This window comes from Dermacentor albipictus, chromosome 1 (assembly GCF_038994185.2).
Source record: "Dermacentor albipictus isolate Rhodes 1998 colony chromosome 1, USDA_Dalb.pri_finalv2, whole genome shotgun sequence".
Classification (NCBI taxonomy): Eukaryota; Metazoa; Arthropoda; class Arachnida; order Ixodida; family Ixodidae; genus Dermacentor; species Dermacentor albipictus.
The window spans coordinates 373,502,590-373,521,475 of record NC_091821.1 but is presented as its reverse complement, the minus strand read 5'-3'; the positions used below and the strand labels follow the sequence as shown (position 1 = coordinate 373,521,475).

At 42.5% G+C, this 18,886-nt stretch overlaps 2 protein-coding genes across 6 annotated transcripts in view; one reads left to right on the top strand and one right to left on the bottom strand.

Moving 5' to 3' along the window:
* The window catches only part of Arpc2 (Actin-related protein 2/3 complex, subunit 2), a 39,657-nt gene extending 32,295 nt beyond the window's left edge, over positions 1 to 7,362 (bottom strand). Inside the window, exons 1-4 of the mRNA XM_065436444.2 lie at positions 7,203 to 7,362; positions 5,548 to 5,641; positions 3,984 to 4,037; positions 1,020 to 1,065 (exon numbers count right to left, since the gene is read on the bottom strand). Of these exons, the coding sequence (XP_065292516.2) occupies positions 1,020 to 1,065; positions 3,984 to 4,037; positions 5,548 to 5,641; positions 7,203 to 7,276 (268 nt within the window). The 5' untranslated portion in view covers positions 7,277 to 7,362. The remainder of the gene's footprint in view (positions 1 to 1,019; positions 1,066 to 3,983; positions 4,038 to 5,547; positions 5,642 to 7,202) is intronic.
* Positions 7,363 to 7,505: 143 nt separating this feature from the next.
* On the top strand, positions 7,506 to 18,886 carry Pngl (N-glycanase Pngl). 5 transcript variants are annotated; one of them, XM_065436418.2, is made up of 4 exons: positions 7,506 to 7,663; positions 8,183 to 9,298; positions 13,738 to 13,933; positions 18,429 to 18,886. In XM_065436418.2, exons 2-4 carry the CDS (start codon positions 8,195 to 8,197, stop codon positions 18,596 to 18,598), a joined length of 1,470 nt encoding a protein of 489 aa, XP_065292490.2. In that variant the 5' UTR covers positions 7,506 to 7,663; positions 8,183 to 8,194; the 3' UTR covers positions 18,599 to 18,886. The 5 variants fall into 5 exon arrangements, with proteins under 5 accessions (XP_065292490.2, XP_065292491.2, XP_065292492.2 ...); XM_065436419.2 differs by having other exon boundaries at positions 7,508 to 7,667; XM_065436420.2 differs by having other exon boundaries at positions 7,508 to 7,700.

Below are 18,886 nucleotides of genomic sequence, written 5' to 3'. Positions count from 1 at the left end.
TTCAAGTGAATTGAACCAAGTAGGAGAGGGTGCAGGTCCGAGTCTGAACAGGTCCAGTAAGTTTGAACGAAATGTAATTGTAGTTGTATTAGGGTTAATAAGACTACATTTTAGGCTTAGTGCATGCACTATCAAGACAGTCCGACTGTACAAAGAGTGGTGTCTGTTAGAATGAGTAAGCCCAAGTGAAGATACAAGAATAAAAAATTTTGTCAATCAAATCAAATTTTATAAATATAAGCTGCTAGTTTTACAGTAACTTGTGCTGGAATTTTTAAAGTGAAATGTGAATTTCGGCAAAGGTCTTCTACATGTTTATACACTCGTTCGCACTGAATGTGCTCTTTACACTTGGGGTGCGATCTTGTACGCGTTTTAAAATAGAACGGAGGCGGTTCGTACTTTACGTCACGAAATAGGCGGTATGTTCCGTTCCGTTCGTCCGATAGCAGACGACACGGCATGATTGACAGCAGATATCACGTCCCAATTGACGCCATGGCGTTCGGCACGGTTCAAAGTGACGAACCGTATTTGGCTCGGTGGAACGAACCGCCTCCGTTCTATTTTGGAACGCGTACAAGATCACACCCTTGGTGTGTTAATGTTTCTCTATGGTGAGCATGTGCATTTATGCCCTTTCATTTATATACCTTAAGAACATGCTGCTGTTCTAGGTGGTACATAGCTAGTGAAACCATGAGTATAAGTGAGCCTGCCTGCTATGTCCACAAAAGTTTGGCAGGGCCTGATGATGGTGAGCTTGAGTCGTAGCAAGTCTAGTGACCTTGGCAACTATTGAGTCTGAGAAATTTCTCTTCATTCTGATGACCTGTGGTTACTAACGTTACAAGGATATACAAAGGTTTCACAAACAGATGCGTCTGCCTATTGAAGCAGAGCTGGGTATAACAAGTCACAAAGTGCAACTGAAAGTCCCACAATGAGTAATGCACATGTGTTGGGGTGAAGTCTAAAACTGAGAAAAACCATGCAGAGACAGCAGGAGCAATACATACCATCTTCAGTTGTCGTCAGCAAGGGACCATATTCTCGTTTCAAGAGCTAGTAGTAGAAAAGAAAGAAGAAGGCTCCAGATGGATATTCATAGTACTTTACAACATAATTGAAGAATAGTGACAAAAGAAGCACTGCACGCTGCTCAACAGTAAATTTTGAACTATAGAATGCATTATTATCTTAAATTATCCAATGAACTTGCTCATCAGTGCTTTCTCCCGTTTGTTAGAAATATCAACACAGTACAGTCAACCACAACCTAAGAACTTATCAGCAGAGGGATCTCAAAGGCAACATGTACACATGCGCTAGCCATTTCAGTCTTCTGGTTCTCCCTTTACTTCTTTCTACCCACGTACCTGCTGTTTATTTGTGAGATACTAAGATGATAGAATGAACAGCAAATAGCAGAGCACTTTTCTATCAGTACGTGCTTGGCTGTCTCACTGCGCCCACAATAAGCTACTGTACGTGAACTGTTAAATTACAGGGTTTGCAGCTTCACGTTAAGCTGTGATCTTTGCAACTATCGCTCACCTTGTTAGTGTTTTTATATCATGCCTACAGAGTGCTAAAAGCCTCTACTTTGCCGCAGTGCTCGTTGGTGGATGGACCGTCTTGAGTGACTAGCAAAAACAGCCCCCTTGCACCTACTAACGAGCTCTGCAGGAAAGCAAAAACCTGTACCACTCTGCAGGCATGATAGTGAAATACTGATAAGGTGCGCAATGGTTGACAAGATAACAGCAGGATGCAAAACCCTTAACTATGCATGTGCAGCAGGTTGCAATTGGTATGGTTAGTAAGTGCAGCATGTGCCGAAAGACATGTGCTCTGCTGTTCCAAGTTTCATTCTGTCATGATAGTACATGAGATGTCCTTGTCTGTGGGGCGATGAACACAGCCTTTGGATTTACACATGCAAGACTGAAACATGAACTTCAGCAGACAAACCAGAGTGCACTACCTGCCACTGAACTATCAGGGCGCTTCCTCTTTACGCCTGTGCTATCCATAACCGAACAATTTATCTTAGTACAAACAGAGAATGGGCAGTTGCAGCATGCTTCTATGAGAAGGTCTCTTTCTGAATGGTTGGCTTGTAACTGAATAGACACAGTGCCGTACCTATACCATATATGAAAGTATACTGAATGACTTAATGAACAACAATAAACCTCCCACCTGCAAAGTTACCATGCCAAATGACAAATGTAGGCTAAACAAAATCACCTTGATTACACATCTACATAAGCTCTAAGCCCTTTTTAAAGGGCCCCTGAAACGGCTCGGACAAATTTTGTAGACGCGTAGGGTACAGCTTAAGTAGAACATTCGCACCACAATTTAAGTGAAGCGTTATGTATTAATGGAGCTACAAGCGATTAGAAGTTACCCTCCTCCCTAGCCATGCTTTTCCTCCTCAACTCGTTCGCCGAGCGAGCAGGGCTAAGCTCCGCCTTCACTGGTTCAGCGTCACGATGCGACGTCACAACATCCACTTCCTGTTGTTTTGGAGCCCGCCCCCGCCGGCGCGAGACCTCTCCGCTAGCCGCTTGGCCGTCGACCCCAAGCGAGAGCCATCGAAGCAGCGTGCGTTGCGAGCATTCTGTTGTAGTGCCGAACGTGTTTTGTATTCCGGTAACCACAGGCAAGCTGGTCATTTCGGCAAATGACTGGAGGCATAAACTCAAGCTGATGACGGAACTTTAGCGTAGACGTACGTGAGCGGCCTGACCGGTCTGCACTGTCCATACACTTGTTGGCGCAGCGCTTAACCAGCCAAACAAAACGCTAATATTGCACTAGCCAAGTGTAAAAAATTTTAAACATTTATAAAAACAACGTGTTGATGATTACAGTCCAGCGAAAAATACACACCAGCATCAAAGAAGAATACAGTTCGTTGCTGCTACTGTGTATGGTTGAGCTTTGTGCCACCAGGTGGCCACACCATGCAGACCATTCACATTTGCCCTTCTGCTCATCTCACGGCTCATCCTGTTACGGCACAGTTAAACGGCCAGACTCAGTCCCCTTGCGCTTGCGTTGGCCCTAATACCGGACTCGCGAAACGCTATTGCGTTAGTAATCTTCCGGTGTAAAGTGACGACCACAAACGTGCAAATCCTGGTGCTGATAGGATAGCGGCAGTCCGATGCGCAGCAGCCAGTTCGCTCGTACGCTGCCTTGCAGAGGGACACGATGTCGCAGCTTGACACATTGCCAATCGCTACGTTTGCAGTCCACAAGGCAACAAAGTCGAATCATAGTGCTCGCGAAAAGACTGAGGCCGACTCTGACCGCGGAGCTCTCGTCAAAATGGAGCACGTTGTAACACAAGCAGACGACACTTGCTGTGTGCCGGAAGTGCTTAAGTGTACATAAGATTATTCTTGTGCATTCTCTTTATGTTACTTTCTTTTCATAAAAACAAATTAACTAACACTCCAACTATTACGAAGATCATTTGTTTACTATAAAGTTGGAAAAATTATCGATCATGCGCCCTTGTCAGCCAATCGGATAGCTCGCCCCACTGACGTCGTATGGCTGATTTCGGTCATATGGGTAGGGGCGGCTTAAAATTCCGCTGAGCAGTGCGCTGCGATCGGCAGCGATGTGCATTTTTAAAACCTTATAATAAATTATACGCTATACGCGCGGCACTTAAATGTGTCGATTAATGATCAGAAGGACCTACTCTAACGACTCAGTGCGTTTGTAGAAAATCGACAAAAGCGTTTCAGGGTCCCTTTAAGTATACAGAGTAAGCTTGCAGAAATATTCGTTCACACTTGCAGTTGCTTGGCGAACATATCTGTGATGCTAAGCGTATTGCTTTTAGCCAGATATGTTACCAATGAGGCTATCATACACCAATAAACAAGATACAAAGCCCTGTAGTCATAATGCGACAAAATTAGAGTAACAAATCCGCATGCAATGAGATTATCTGTTACCTCATCTGCACCATGTTCTTGGAGTTCCTTGTAGAATTTCAATGAAATGCTGACCTGTGAAAGACAGAATAACATTTATATCTCTGTGACAGAGAAATTACAAACGTGATTATTTCGGTGGCACAGAATAGGATGAGGGCAACATGTACCTTGTTAGGAGAAAGAATGAGTTTTGTCTACTGGCAAGCAAGCTTACCTTTTAGGCTACGTATTTGTTCTAATGTTAGGAAGTTTGGCAGGCGTACATTTCTAAATTTACAGCACCTGAATATAAATAAGGAAAGATGTTTCTATTGGCAGACAGGGTATAGATTCGGGTCTTGAAATCCAACAGCATAAGAATTTGTCTTTATATCTTTGTTTCTGCACTGTCTGACTTTGGAGTTATAGTAGGGGGGCTTTCGAAATGCACACCCACTATCACATATTCATGAATACAGCTGTATTTAGCACTTTCAGATTTACTTATGGTATATATAATTAGTGAGGCAAAGTAATTGTACTTATTTGTAATAAGGAGCTGCATTCTTTGTGGCATGTAAAGTAGAGTTAATGACAAAATAGGAAAGCTGGTTTTTATAGGGTGAAAATGGTATATAATTTCCAAAGCTACGAAAATGTTGCAGCGAAAAATTACGGATGAACTTGAGCAGTGAGGGTTCTCTGATGTGTTTTAAAAACCCAGTGTGAGGCGTAGATACTGGGGCTGCCGTGACGAGTCTGCTGGCTGAGTGCATTGCAGCTCGCTCAGGACAACCATGCTTAGCTGTTTGGCACGCCGTAGCCACAAAATAGGAAGTAGTGGCGTCTTCTTGAACATTCAAAATCAAATTTGAGCTGCGCGCCACGGTGACGTACGTGACCTTTGATTGCCAATGACTATATTTCTTTTGGACACACTGAAGTACTTTTTGTGGTAAATTATTTTTTAAATAATCTATTTTAACTTCAAATGCAATGCTCAACTTTGATAAAAAGTTGTTCAGGGCATAAGAAAAATCAATGCAGTAAAGTGCAATGAAATTCTAGAAATAGCAACAGTGTGGATGTGACATCAGCTTAATCAATTGAAGTGCTTTGAGCAATATGATGTATATTTTTATGTAAATATTTTTTTCTTATGGATTGCACAGAACATACTGTTTATCTCAAGGAACTAGATAAAGTACCAAAGCAGCTGCATTCCAAATGTGCTTTTCTTTTGATGATTTCCTTTCCCAGTGGCATCGCTGAGGCGTCCACTCAATGTGAGACAGCTGCATCATGCTTGTTCCTTCAATAACATTTCATTTTCTCTTTTTCTCTTGATGCCCTCTTTCACCAAACATGACCCATATGCATGAAAAATGATGTGAGGCATCATGGCACATGAAAGGTAAAATATATATATATATATTTTTAAGCTTGATTTTGATAGTATCTTACACTATCCTCAGAAACCTATTAGCATGCTCTCAACACAAATATTGTACAAAAAATTTTCGGCTGACAAAACTTACATGGAAAATACTGTTGTTCAGAAACTGCCTAGACTTGTACGAGACAAAACGGTGCAGCAACTCACCCTTATCTTTGTCTTGTCACCATTTGGGTTGGATATATGGTACAGAACTCCATCGAAGTCGGCAATTTTGACATCGACAGCCTCTGGCTTGTTGCTGGAGTATAGAGAAGACAACATATTAGAAGCAGTAAAGTGGGAAGAGTACATTTACTCAAGTAAATTAATTTCTGCCTAATGATTCAAGCACACTGTCTTTACATGAGAAAAAGAAATAAGAAACCAAGGAAATAGGTACTGGTGAAATACATTTATTCCTGCTATCAAACCTCTACTCATATCGCACTACACAGTTAAAGAAGAAGTTTTGCTACAATCAGTCAGTGGGACATAGTTGTTGTGTACAGTAGAAATTTTGTTCAGACTGCAGAAGGCAGCATTAACAGAAAGAAAGCACAAGAACTCATTACGTAATGTGGTAATCACGATTATGCAGAATGCCCTTAAGCAGGCCTCTCTTTCTCCACCATTGGGGGAGCGATCGGCCTGCTGAGTCATCAGTTTAAGATACGCCCAAGGAGTTGACACGCTTGACTGCGTTTGTAATTTATTCGACTGCTGACACCGGCAGTGTGACCTACCAGCGGCTGCCTTCGCGTCTGAATGAGCTTGTGGCTGACTAAACATTCAAACAACCGTCGAAAATTCTAAAAGCAATTATGACCTTGTAAAAGTGGACTTAAGTAACAATGGCACAAAGAGACAGATACACTTTTTTTTACACACTTTAATTTCTGTGGATGACAAGATCAGAAACTTTGTGTATTTGCAACAGATGAATATTCTCAACGGAAAGATAATCTATTCTATTATTTCGTGTCAGCACTGTTAGTTTTTGGCATTATCAAACAAATTAAACGGAAGAATGGATTTATGAAACTGAGTAAGATGGGTGGGGGGTGCAGATAACTTTCAGGACATCATGTTCAAAATGTGCCACTTAAATGAACCATTATCGTGCGGTGTGAAGCAAATCGCTATCTGTCCGACGTGTTTTGCAACAGCAGTTCAACACTCTGAACTGTTCTCGTTGAACACTCGGTAAGGTGTCTGCCTTTTTTCTTTAACCAGCACGCTCGCGCCTAGTGCGACAGTTCTCGCGTCGCACTTCGCTTGGTGCTGGTGGTGATCAACAAGTTGCTGAGCGTAGTAACCTGGCGTGCTCGCCACAACGTTAGAATGCAGGCGAACTTCCGATCATACCAGATATTTTGTTTCGCTGCGCGCTTAACTTTTTCCTTAGTGCTAATTTGTGACCGAAGCAGTCGAGCAACTATCTTACAGGCAAAGGTAAAACGAAACAATGACCGAAACTTTGGCGAGAAACGATCGCAGGAGGTTTCGCAACAACGTGACACAATTTAAAGAAAGCAAATGATTCACGTCGCTAAGTGGGTAGGGCAGGAAGCGCACAGGTGCATGCTGTCATTGTCAGGTGCAACGTTATTGATTGGAATAAAAAAGTCACTAGTCAGTAACAGAGTGACGAACACCTGTCACATGACGTAGAAAACTACTTGAAACTGCAGCAGTAGTTGTGAATGATTAAAACACTGCACTTTTAAACTCTTATCAGCAATGGACGATCGGCGAAGTGCCCTGCCGCGTTCAGATAGAAGTGAATTGAATGCTCGAAGAGTCAAGATCAAGGTACTCACGCTGACTGGGCATTTTTGAACTTGAGCCGTAATGTTTCGTCTATTATTCTGTTGTTGATTTCCAATAATATCATCTTAACCGGCGAATATAAACTCCACACAACACCCCGAACAACTACACCGGAAACCCACCGGCCGGACGCGAGAACATAATGATAAAGCCTCCGCTAGTCTCGTATAAATTCCAGTTTGTTGCGTAAAATCAAACTAAAATGTAAACATAATATATATACCACAAATTATTGTTTTACGATACAGATATAATATTGTGTCACAAATAGTTGCCGGTTTTAGTACATAAAAAAAAGGCAAAATACGAAGTCGGAACAACTGTAAAGAGAGATCAGCGAGTCTGAGCGAGTGGTGAATTACCTAAATTGTTTGTGATTTAGAAGCTGCTTACAATTACTGGCTGAGCCGCTACAACAGTCCTTTTTGAGAAGAAAACCTGCATAAAACTGGCAAGTATGGCGTAACAATGTTCAGTTTCAACGAAAGGTGATGCGAACGTCATTTTACGCAATAAAATATCCGCCCTTAGCGCATTTGCAACGCTAAACCAAAAATATAAATTTGAGTTGGGATGCTGTTTGCGTTCAGAGGCACTGGACTTTTTTGCTCTTGCAGCGTTTTTTTTCTTTTGCCTGCATAATTTAAAAGTGCTGCTTGCGTATTCGACCGGAACGCCAGTGCTACCTGGTATGTTGTACCCGATTGTCGCTCAAAATACCCGCCTGTGAACGATTTTACACAATTTCGCTGGTGTAGACGCTTATCATCGGTCCGATCAAGTGGCAGAGTTTTGCTTTTAATGTTCTTTGGGTTCAAAGTTGTGCTCTCATACAGATACGTGGATGCTTTCTTCAGATATTGAATAGTTGTGGTGACGTGTATGTCATGTTTAGTGGGCAGAACCGTACGTGTCACATACGATGTAGGCTGTGGGTTAACGTATGCTGATCGCATTGTTTTGTTTTCAGGAGGCACTCGTCATGGAGGTTGGCGAAGACATGTACCCCAAGATCAAAACAAATCTCTCACGGGTGCAAATATACGAGAGGCGTGACCTACAAGAGAAAGCGTTGGCATGCATACCCGTTTCAGATCTTACACGCCGAGCACAGCTGACGATGCTTAACTACTCATCTCGCAATACCCCTGCGAAAGAGAATCGCGACCCAGGGTTCAGAGACTTTTTATTAATGGAGCTGTTGCATTGGTTCAAGGAGTCTTTCTTTGCTTGGGTGGATACACTAAAGTGCAGCCATTGTGGTGGCATCACAACAAATGCTGGAGCTGGAGAACCTACTGCTGATGAAATAGCCGGTGGGGCGTCGCGTGTGGAACTACATGCCTGTTCAAAATGTGGGACCCACGAAAGGTTTCCTCGGTTTAACCACCCTGCTAAGCTGCTGGAAACACGGAGGGGGCGCTGTGGAGAATGGGCCAACTGCTTTACATTTTTTGCCAGGTCGCTGGCTTTTGATGCTCGGTATGTGCTCGACTGGACTGATCACGTTTGGACTGAAGTCTACTCTGACAGCCAACAGCGTTGGCTTCACTGTGACCCATGCGAAGCTCTCTGCGACACGCCCCTCGTTTATGAGGCTGGTTGGGGAAAGAAGCTCTCCTACATTCTTGCCTTCTCCAAGGATGAAGTACAGGACGTCACTTGGCGCTACACGTCAAACTTTGAAGCCGTTCGATCGAGGCGCACAACTTACTCAGAAACGGAACTCATTCACCTAATGCTTGCACTGACCCGGCAATGTCAAGAGCAATACACACAGAAATGCAAGGAAGAGTTAGTGCTGAGAAGAGTGCTGGAACTGGCAGAGTTCCTGACAGCAAGGAAAGCAACTGAGAATGAATTGCAGGGAAGGTTGTCGGGGGCTTTGGCATGGCGGCAACAGAGGGGAGAGCTTGGAAATTGGGTGCCCTTTTCATACAAGCCAATCAGCTGCAAGTGCAGAAACATTATTTTCAAGTACTCGTCAGCAATGGACAAGTACTCCATCTGGGAGGATGGTGTGGAAATGAAACAGATTTCGGGCTGGGCAAAAGGAGCCTTCAGTATCGAGAAGATGTTTCGGAAGGTTAGAGATGCTTCAGTGCAGTCACATTAGAATTAGTTGAATCACTGTGGTCAATTTGTAATTTACACTTCTCTTACATGTGTGTGGTTGATGCCGGTGGCCTCAACGTTCATTTAATGTTTATTTTGAGCCACCTAACAATAAGGGGTCTGTTATCCAAGAAGTACAACTAAACTAAAACCATGTGTTGCATACAGAGTATGTAGATGCTGATATACCTCATCGATGCTGATATACCCCATTATTCAAAGATGGACCTCGGCTTGAAGCTCTTCTTCAAATTTACTGAGTAGAGAACACTACCATTTCTTGATGGAAGAAAGTGCACTTCATAATGTTCTCAGCCGATTCCTATGACAAGCGAGATACTCGAGAAACATGTCATCGCTCCAGTGTGTTTGTATAGTAGCTGGAAAAGCCTTGTTAGAAAATTTTTGTTCAGCAAATGCTATGCATTGTAAATTAAGTGCAGTGACAGCTTCAGTTGAGGTTTGGCGCAGCCATCTACTTTCTTAACCCTTTATTTATGAGTGCTGCCTACAGGCAATATACCAGAAATTTCTTTTTCTTGCAGAGTTTCGGTATCGAGCACGAGGCTTCTTGGTAAATGTCTTTAGCCAACACTGAATAACAGGCAGCAAGCATCATTTGCTGGTTTAGAGCAGGAACGTTGAACGAGGAATAATGAAGTTTGGCACGGAACTCGCTTTCTTTTGAAAGCATCATCATAGGAGACAGATCTGTGCATGTTATCTGGCTACAGTCATGTTATGCATATAATGCAAAGCAAATGAAATGTTTACCTATGGTTCACATATGACACAAAAGTTGTCTGTAAAACTAAAAAAGAAGCCTTAGGTTTCAATGGCCCAAATTTCTTTGGGTCATTGAAAATGAAAGTCTTGAGACTAAACAGTATCAAAAGTATAATGTACTAAAAGCCATAAGCATCACATGTGCTGCCTCTTTTAATTGTTTTCTTGCTGTTTAGTTCTAAGATCAGTTGCCATCTTGCTGTGTGTATGAATGGTCTAGTGTGGTATTGATTATAGCGGTGGTTATGCATTTTGAGTTTCAATTTTTGTATAGTTCAACATATTTTTAGTTTTTATATCTACCAAAACCTTCATTTTTAAAAAAATAATTCTTCCTGTAGGATTTTCCCCGCATTTTTCTATTGATAATATTTTCGTGTAGAATTTAGTTATAATTTAGTTATATTTTAAAATTTTGTTAGAATATATGGCTCCCATACTTTGTTGATGCTGAAGTGTGCTGCATATCTGCAGATCCTGCTCTTCAATACTACAAAATTGCAAAGTTTTAGAGAGACAGTCTAGCAAGAGCACAATGCAATATGGTGAAGTGACTATGTGGGAATTAGTGCGAGCGTGTCTGAAATTTGAGCACAAATTAAAATGGGATTTTATTCCCAGCATGTGGGTATAGAGCTCAAGAACATTATACAGGAAAAAAATGACTATCTATAGGTACATATGACTAATTCTTGTGAGCTGTTGCAGAAGCACAAAAAGATAACAAAAAACTGTAACATTAAATAATGCAAATAATGTAAAAAAAAAGTTAACGTTTTGGTGGCAGGCTGGCATGTGACCTTGATGTCATCAGGCTCCTTCCATTGCCTGATTGCCGTATGAGCTCTCTGGTAAATTTGCTTTCACTGAGCCCTTTAAATAAAAAGTGAATTCCTGAAGGAAAAAAATGAAATCCCTTTTTTCATTCTTTTTCCTTCAGCTTAAATTGAAAATGCTAAGCCCCAGTTGTAACTAAGGGGCTTTGTGCTGGCAAAAAGCTGAAAATTGCACCTAATGAATGTGAAAGCACTGTTGTATGTGCTACCAGTTAAAGACATGTAAATATTGTAGCAGGAATCAAATGTGGACTTGTCCATTTTTAATGCAGAGCAGAGTGGGAGTGAAACTTGAGCATTATAAAGAATTAACAAAGACAGACCAGAACTTTCCTCAATTTTTATTATAGCTCTCAAACTCTTCACTTCCAGCATGTCCCCCTCTTTGTTTTTGTCCTCGTGGCACTCAAAATTATCTGGAGCCTGTGATTCAAGCCTTTCTGGGATAGCACAGGACATTGTCCCCAATGGAGCTAGCTTCAATTGTCTTCCGAGGAGTCTCATTGTAGACTGACTTGAGAATTCCATGCTGGCCATTCTTGGTAACTATGTGTGGGCCACTAAATTATCACTTGGAGATGCTGGGTCATTTCTTGATGAGGATTGAACTTCAGAGTTGAATTGTAGTGAACTTATGGTAATGCCTATTGTCAAAGTTCCTTGTCCTTCCAGACTTGTACTCAATGTGTTGTCCAGCTGTTTTTAGGGGTTATTCCTAACTGGTGATCTGTTGAAAGTCCAGGGTTTCTTTCATGTGTAGAGTAAGAATAGTTATAATAAAATGGAGGAATGTTTTGATCCATTTAAGTTGAATTCTTTACTAGTGCTGCATGTTTGCAGTTTGCTGATGTAGCATGCTTCCTTGTATTGGTGCTGCTGCTTACCTTTGAATGCCTTTTGCATTGGCATTAGCAGGCATTTGCATCAATGTAAAGTGACAGGAAGTTTAATGCATGTTGTTATATCCCTTAGAAAACTCCTTATTCAGCTATGCATGGGAGCGTATTGCTTGGCGGCTGCGGTGCTTTGGTTGCTTTAGTTATTGGCGCTCCCAAAGCTCTGCGGCTCTGCCTAGGTTTGGCTTACCAGATACTTTCACCCAAGTCTCTGTGCAGCCGGCACAACCTGGGTGTGCTTGGATGGGACTAGATAAAGCTAGGTGGCGTACATAGCCTCCTTCCCCTGTCGGTCAATGACTCCTTGTGTCATTGACAGGCATAGGTCCCTGTGTGGATAGACTGAGTGGGGCACTGCTGCCACTTTGGTAATGTGGTCCCATTCTGTTTCGAATTTGGCAAGGGTAGTCTCGGCTTTGTTTTTGTGGCTCTCAGCACACCATGAACTGTTGTGCAATTTGCTCGATTGCTATGTTGATGGGTGATTACCACACATAGCTTCTGGTGAAAGCTTTCATTGAAACAATTCATTGGTGTGTATGGCATGAATGAGTCTCATCACGTCAGGGCGTGCTTATTTCAAAATCGCTATTCAAGAACCAAATTCAAGAACGTTTAGTTGCTTTTTCTGCAGTGTTATGTCTTAAAGGGAACTCTTCAGCTATGCACAAAGTGAAGTGTACTGCTTGGTTACTGGGGGTACTCTAGTTGTTGGAGTCTCCCAATGCTCTGCAGCTCTGCCTGAGTTTGAGTTAACAAATATAGCAATGGTCGCTTCGGTTTCCGAGTCGCAGCAGCTGGGATAGGCAAGTGCGTGCTGGTGCCTAGATGGGCGAGGTGCAAGAAGATAATGTACCGAGCGGTGGTGGTGCATAGCAGCAGCTTGATTAGGCAGAAGGGGGAAAAAAAAAAACTTTTATTATTGACTTGTAATAGAAGTTTTCTCTTTTGAATCAAGCTGGCTCCTAAGTTGTGGCGCTTAGGTCACTTGATTGAATTTATTAATGTGCTTTATGTAAGCCGCCAGCAGTGGCGACAGTGTCAGGGTTAGCTCCTGTGGTAGAGTGGTGGTTGGGTAGCAATAGGAGTGAAGAATGGCCCGAGGTGTCTATGGGTGCTCTTTCGCATGCAGAAAAAGACAAACCAGTTAAAAGCATGTACTGCAGATGTATTGAAACTTTTGAATCTAAGATAGTGACCAGCTCACACAAGTCCCTGCGAATTTGAAATCTGGAAATATCCTTCAGTTGACTGAAGAGAAATGCCTCGAATGCGACAATCTAATTGCTGTGGTTTTCGGACTGTTTCCTGACAAATGGTTTTTATTGAATTTATTTTGACTTCCTGAATGATCATGTTTAAATTTAACTCATGCAGTCAAAATGACAGCTTGCTAGAACAACTTAATTTTATTTGTGAGTACTAATATCATTGAAAAATTAGCAATGAACAAACATCTCATCATCACATTGAAGATTCTATTTTGCTGCTAGAGGTCTCTTGTGTTGTAATCCGCACTGCATGTAGCAGCACATGGGAAGCTGTTTCTAACTGTTGTGACCTTCGGGCAAGCTTCCTTTGGTAACAAGAAACAAGAAGTTTGTTTCTGTTGTACCCGTTGTGGTGGTGTAGTGACTTTGGTGTTGCGCATCCAAGCCTGAGGGTGTGGAATCGTATACTGGCCACGGTTGCTGCATTTTGATGGGGGCAAAGTGCAAAAATGCCAGTGTCCTTTGGGTGCTTGTTAAAAAGCATAAAAAATTAATCCAAAGTCCTCCACTATGGCATGCCTCATAACCATATGGTTTTTGGTACGTAAAACCCCACAATTAAACAGATATTTCTGTGCTGGAGGTTTCTCTTTTGACAAGTGATGTTGTGCTGTTTGCAAGGTAGAACAAGACTGGAAGATGAGCTACTTGGCAAGGCAGGAGGGCTCTCCAGAAGGGTCGCTGTCTTGGAGGCTTGAGCTCTTGCCTGGAAGGACAGTGGAAAGGCTAGACTTGACATGTGTGGGAACAACGTATGAGAATGGATCAGTCAACTGGTCAGTGTCCACAGATGAGGAAAACATTCCCATTGAGGGCTGTAAGTATTACCAGTTTGTTGTTTTGCCTGGACACTGCCGATAGTTTAATGACAAGGTGTGTGCAAGGCATTCACTTTATAAGCTGACACACAAAAGCTTTCCAAAGTCAGGTCTCTTACTGTAAATGAGTCTTGCATGAATTTCCTTCTAGATTGCATCCATAGTTAATAACTCACCATTATTTTACGAAGCACAGTTCGTTGCATTCTGATTATTTGTGAGTCAATCTTCAGTGTATTTTGTAGTGGCTGAGACATCTGATAATCATCACTCATTGTTAGTGAGCCTATAGCTTCTTAAAGAAAAATTAAGTACTGCTTTGTGCAAAATGGAAAATGGCTATAGCTAGTGCAGTATCGGTTGCTGCACACATTCGCCGCACTGCACCAACCAATATGTGCATTACTGTCCATCTGAAGTCAGGATTCTTATGTAGCCTCCATACCGAATGCAACAGTACTTGTGTCTGGGGCCATGCTGAGCCCGAAGTAAGAAAAATTCAGGTGGTGATATTCAGAGGGACCAGCGAGCACTGCAGATTCACATATAGAAATTGAAAAACTACATTGTCGTGCCGTAATTGTCACATGGTTTCCATCGCCCTAATTTCTCACCTGCTGGTGTCCAACTTGCCTAGATAAGTCGCATCTTATCTTTTTTTACAGCCTATTTCCTGAAAATCCTGAGACAAATGTTATTTCAGAGGCAGCAGCAAATATAGTATTTGCGTGCAGGTGTAGCTTGTGCGTACTAACACTTGCGAAATCTAAGTCGGTGATGATCTCGTAATTATCAGTGTAGACTTTGAAATAGTACATTTTGAAACAACAACAACAACAAATAAAACCCAGGAAACTGAGCAGTGGTGTGGCTTATCATGCGGTAGTTGGCAGGCATGAAGTAGTAAAGAGAGAGAGAGGCACTTATTGAATTTAGCAAGAATAACGTTCTGGTCTCGATTCTTCTTGCTTCTTCATTCTTCGTTGGAATGTGAAGTCTCATGTGATGATTGGCAGCGATGATCAAATGCAGACAAGAAGCAGTGCAGACCAGATGGCTAAACATTTACATGTAAATACATTGCAGGTAATGCAAATGAATTACATATTGAATGATAGAGCAAGCAGTGTCTCACTCTTCGATTGTCTCAATGACTGTTAGAGCCCAGACTACTGCATAGTGCCTCGCTGATCCATCAGCAAATCTGATTACAGCCAGACTCCCTCTAACTGATCTATTATATGCTGATCTAACTTCTAACTGATCTATTATATATCCTGATTTCAGCCCAGACTGAGGTACAGGATATTGTGTAGATTAATATAGCTCAAACAGACAATTAAAAAAGGCGGTAGGGCCATTATCCTGTCCCACAGATGCAATTGCCAGTGAGCGTTAAAAGTTTGGTAGGCCACAACCGAGAGGGATGGGCTTACTCTTAAATGTAACTGTATTGGAAAACAAAACTGTTATGTTTCTTTCTGCAACTATGTTTCCCTTTCCTATTTCCACATAGTTGGTACAGTCTCAGCGAAATGCACCAGGCACGCACAACTTATTGCCAGGCTATCTCAAACCTCGGCAGCGTTTATGGCAAGCAAGGGACTTGGGAGCTAGTGCCACAATACCGTGTACCGTAGTCCCACTGAAGGTTTGTCTGCGTAGAAAAAAATTATGACCGTCGGCAGCACCTGAACTCAGTGTTTAAAAGATGACGTTCTCCGAATGCAATCTTCACATGCCATACTTCTATGGCATGTGCTGTGAGTCGTCACTCAACACCACGCAGGCTTATCTCAGCATTTAAAAATCTAAAGAAAGTCCAATTGGTTGCAGCCTGGACATGTAGGAGAGTGGACCCCCGCCCCATGAACTAGGCCATTCTAAGCCTTGGTTGCATCTCTGGTTAGCGAAGGACTCGGGAACCGGTGCCACAGCACTACGTACAGCAATCCCACTCGAGGTTTGTCTGTGTGGAACAATTAGGACCGTCGGCGGAATCCGAACTCAAGCGATCTCCGAATCCATTCTCCGCATCTGCACCGTGCCTCCATGGTGACTCATCATCTGACACCACGTGGAGCTTCTGACCCCTCAGAAACACCAAGAAAACCCAAGTGGTTCCCACCCGTACGCATAAGGGAGTAAACCCCTCCCTGTACGCATAACATGTGGCCAACTCGCAACACAGTGAAAGTGTACAAAACAATCCGGTGGCCTTACCGCAATGTTCCGTATTAATGTCTTTTTTCTTTTTATTGTCATAGCAATTAAAGGACACTCGAAGGCGCATTTTTGGCAGCGCTATTGTTACTGCTGTTCTATGAAGGTATCAATAGTACATGTACCTCACGTGTGCAGAGGTTTAGAAGTTGTCCAGAGATGCAAGCAACGCGCAGCACATCTGGCTGCAAAGACAGCCTAGCCAAAACCATCATCATGCTTCACTCATTCAGCTCCGCATGAGAAACGGGGCTGTGTTCTGCCTTTCACTGCTGGTGTCAGCACACACACTATCATTGCTGCTGATTAGCTGTGGGACTACGACATTGTGGTGCATGCGCTGGCCCGAGTCGAACAGACAGCAAACATTAAGCTAAACATTTCCAATTGTCCCATTGGGTGCTTACAAATGCTGATGGTTTTCCGTCCGTCTCATCTTGAGCACCATCAAGGTGTGGTGCCTGTAATGCCACTGCCAGCATTCCGTATCATGGCAGCGTTGTGATATGCTGCTGCTGTATAGAAGTGTGCTGCGTCGTGCCAGCATGTCGCCCCCGCATATTGCTAGAACAGAGCTTCTAGGAGCTCGAGCAGAACACTAAACCTTGCTGCCGTTTTCTGTGTGTCACCCCTTCGGCGAATCTGCCAGTTCTTTTCATCCCTTTACTTGTTGTTCTTTGGCTAGGTTGTCACTGGGAATGACCACTCCGCATTGCTGCACTGTTAATGGGTTTTATGTGCAGGCCTGTGCTATTTATTGGCTCTTGGCACAGAAATGTCTGCTTACTTAGCTCTGGCTTTTGAAGCCATGGGATTTGGCTGTGGTTACTTAATATTCACATTATGCATCAATAAACATTCAGTATTATTGTCACCATTGCATTTCATCAGCAGCCGTGCGGCAGATGATGGGAAAAGAAGTATGAGAAAACGAAATGGATCGTTACAAAATGTGGCTCCTGCAGAGCCACATTTTGGTGGCTTGGTGGCTTGCCTACCTTGTTGGCTACTTGAGGTAAAAGATACGTTTTTATCAAGTGACACTATACACAAGGCAAACCTCACTGCGCAATATGAACAAACATATTTTCACTAAGCTAACCGCAACTGGTTGAATCTGTGGTTCAGTTGGAGAAAGTGCCTTCGTAGCATGAGACGGACCAGTAATGCTGTTTCAACATTCTACATATGATCTGTACCTCAAAGCCCAGAAAATGAAAAGAGCATCATCATACATGTGTTGCAGAGTATATTATTTTTGGACTGTCAAGCCACTGTATTCTCTACATATATCTATGCCTGCTAGGCTGTCTAGTAAACACGAATAGTACCACTGCATGGTTGAGCTGGTTAGTGCTGCAGCAGGGTGTGCAACAATACAGGGTTGCCACTGATCTTTACAACTTGAACTCACTTCTGGAAGTAAGTGCAGAAGCTAAAGAAGAGCAGTGGTGGAATTTGAAATATAACCTATTGGGCAACATTTTTGGCATCAGTGGCCTGCCAATTCTCTTCACATCAGCTAATACTATGTTTGCTTGCGTAAGACCTGCACTTAAAGAAAAAAAAAAATTGGTGAGGTGCAGCTCCTATACAAGTTGGGCTTACTACTATATGCTAAACGTGTGGACAGTGTGATTAACAATGTGCTGAATAATACAAACAGTGGTTGCATCCTAAACACACATATATTTAAGATTCAGCACACAAGTCTGCTTCACTCTTTGACACACCCGCTCTCCATGTTGCTCCAGTCATCACTGGAGTTTACTAGTACCCTTACCTCATCGGCACTCTCTGAGATATGGTCAGCCTTAGTGCAATCCATGGTTTTAGATATTCCAGCAACCTTAAAACATTTGGTGACCATGTAAACTGACATCGAAAGCCATGCATTCAAAATCAAATCTTTGGCAGAACATAAAAAAAACATTAACCCCAGAAATCGGGGTTGTGTGTCCTACCTGAGAAAATACAGTGGAACAGGAGTGCCAACAAACTTTGTCATCTGCTACTGCACTTGTTTTGTGACAGTTGCAGTGAGGGCTCCCATTGCCTATATTCTTGTATAGTTCTTGTATAGGGGTCCTTCACTACATTAGGGGCATCTAAAAGGAGATGAAATCTCTACGCCTATGTAGCAGGCACAGGGGTATATAAAGGAGATTAGATTAAGCACCAATGTGCAGCTGTTTTTATACTCTTAGGCAGTGCAGACCTTACATCAATTTTATTCACTGTTTTGACTGATCCGTATCTTGTTTGTTTCAGCCAATGGAGTACATTCTGTGACATCACTGAAGAAAGCAAAGTTTGTGTGTTTGAAAGCAGTAGTCACTGGTGGCCAAGGAACCAATGCCTGGCAACATGCTCAATTGTGCAGGGAATCATTAGACAACCAACACTACAGTTTAGAGATGGCTGTGACACTATCAGACTGAAGAAACAGAAGCCTGTACCAAGTGTCTTATATGTCCAAAGCATATATGAATAACGCCTCAGGAGCTAAGAGGTGTTCAAATTAGAAATTCAATGGTGTGTAATGGGGTGATTCGAAATCTTATGTTTGTTGCACTTAGGATTTTCCACTATGAGCACAACCTCTATTAGTTGAACATCATAAATGGAATATGTAATGCATTTGCACTGCATTGACTCATGTCATTAAACAAGCATTTTATAGCAGTACGAGAAATTTGCAGCACAAATAAAAATTTTTAATCCTTGAA

Bases quoted from the DNA above. Each gene is read 5' to 3' on its own strand.
- Pngl (XM_070531895.1), top strand. From the start codon at position 8,095: ATGTCATGTTTAGTGGGCAGAACC. The intron at 9,299-13,737 runs GTTAGAGATGCT...GCTGTTTGCAAG, and splicing joins TCGAGAAGATGTTTCGGAAG to GTAGAACAAGACTGGAAGAT. The intron at 13,934-18,428 runs GTAAGTATTACC...TGTTTGTTTCAG, and splicing joins AAACATTCCCATTGAGGGCT to CCAATGGAGTACATTCTGTG.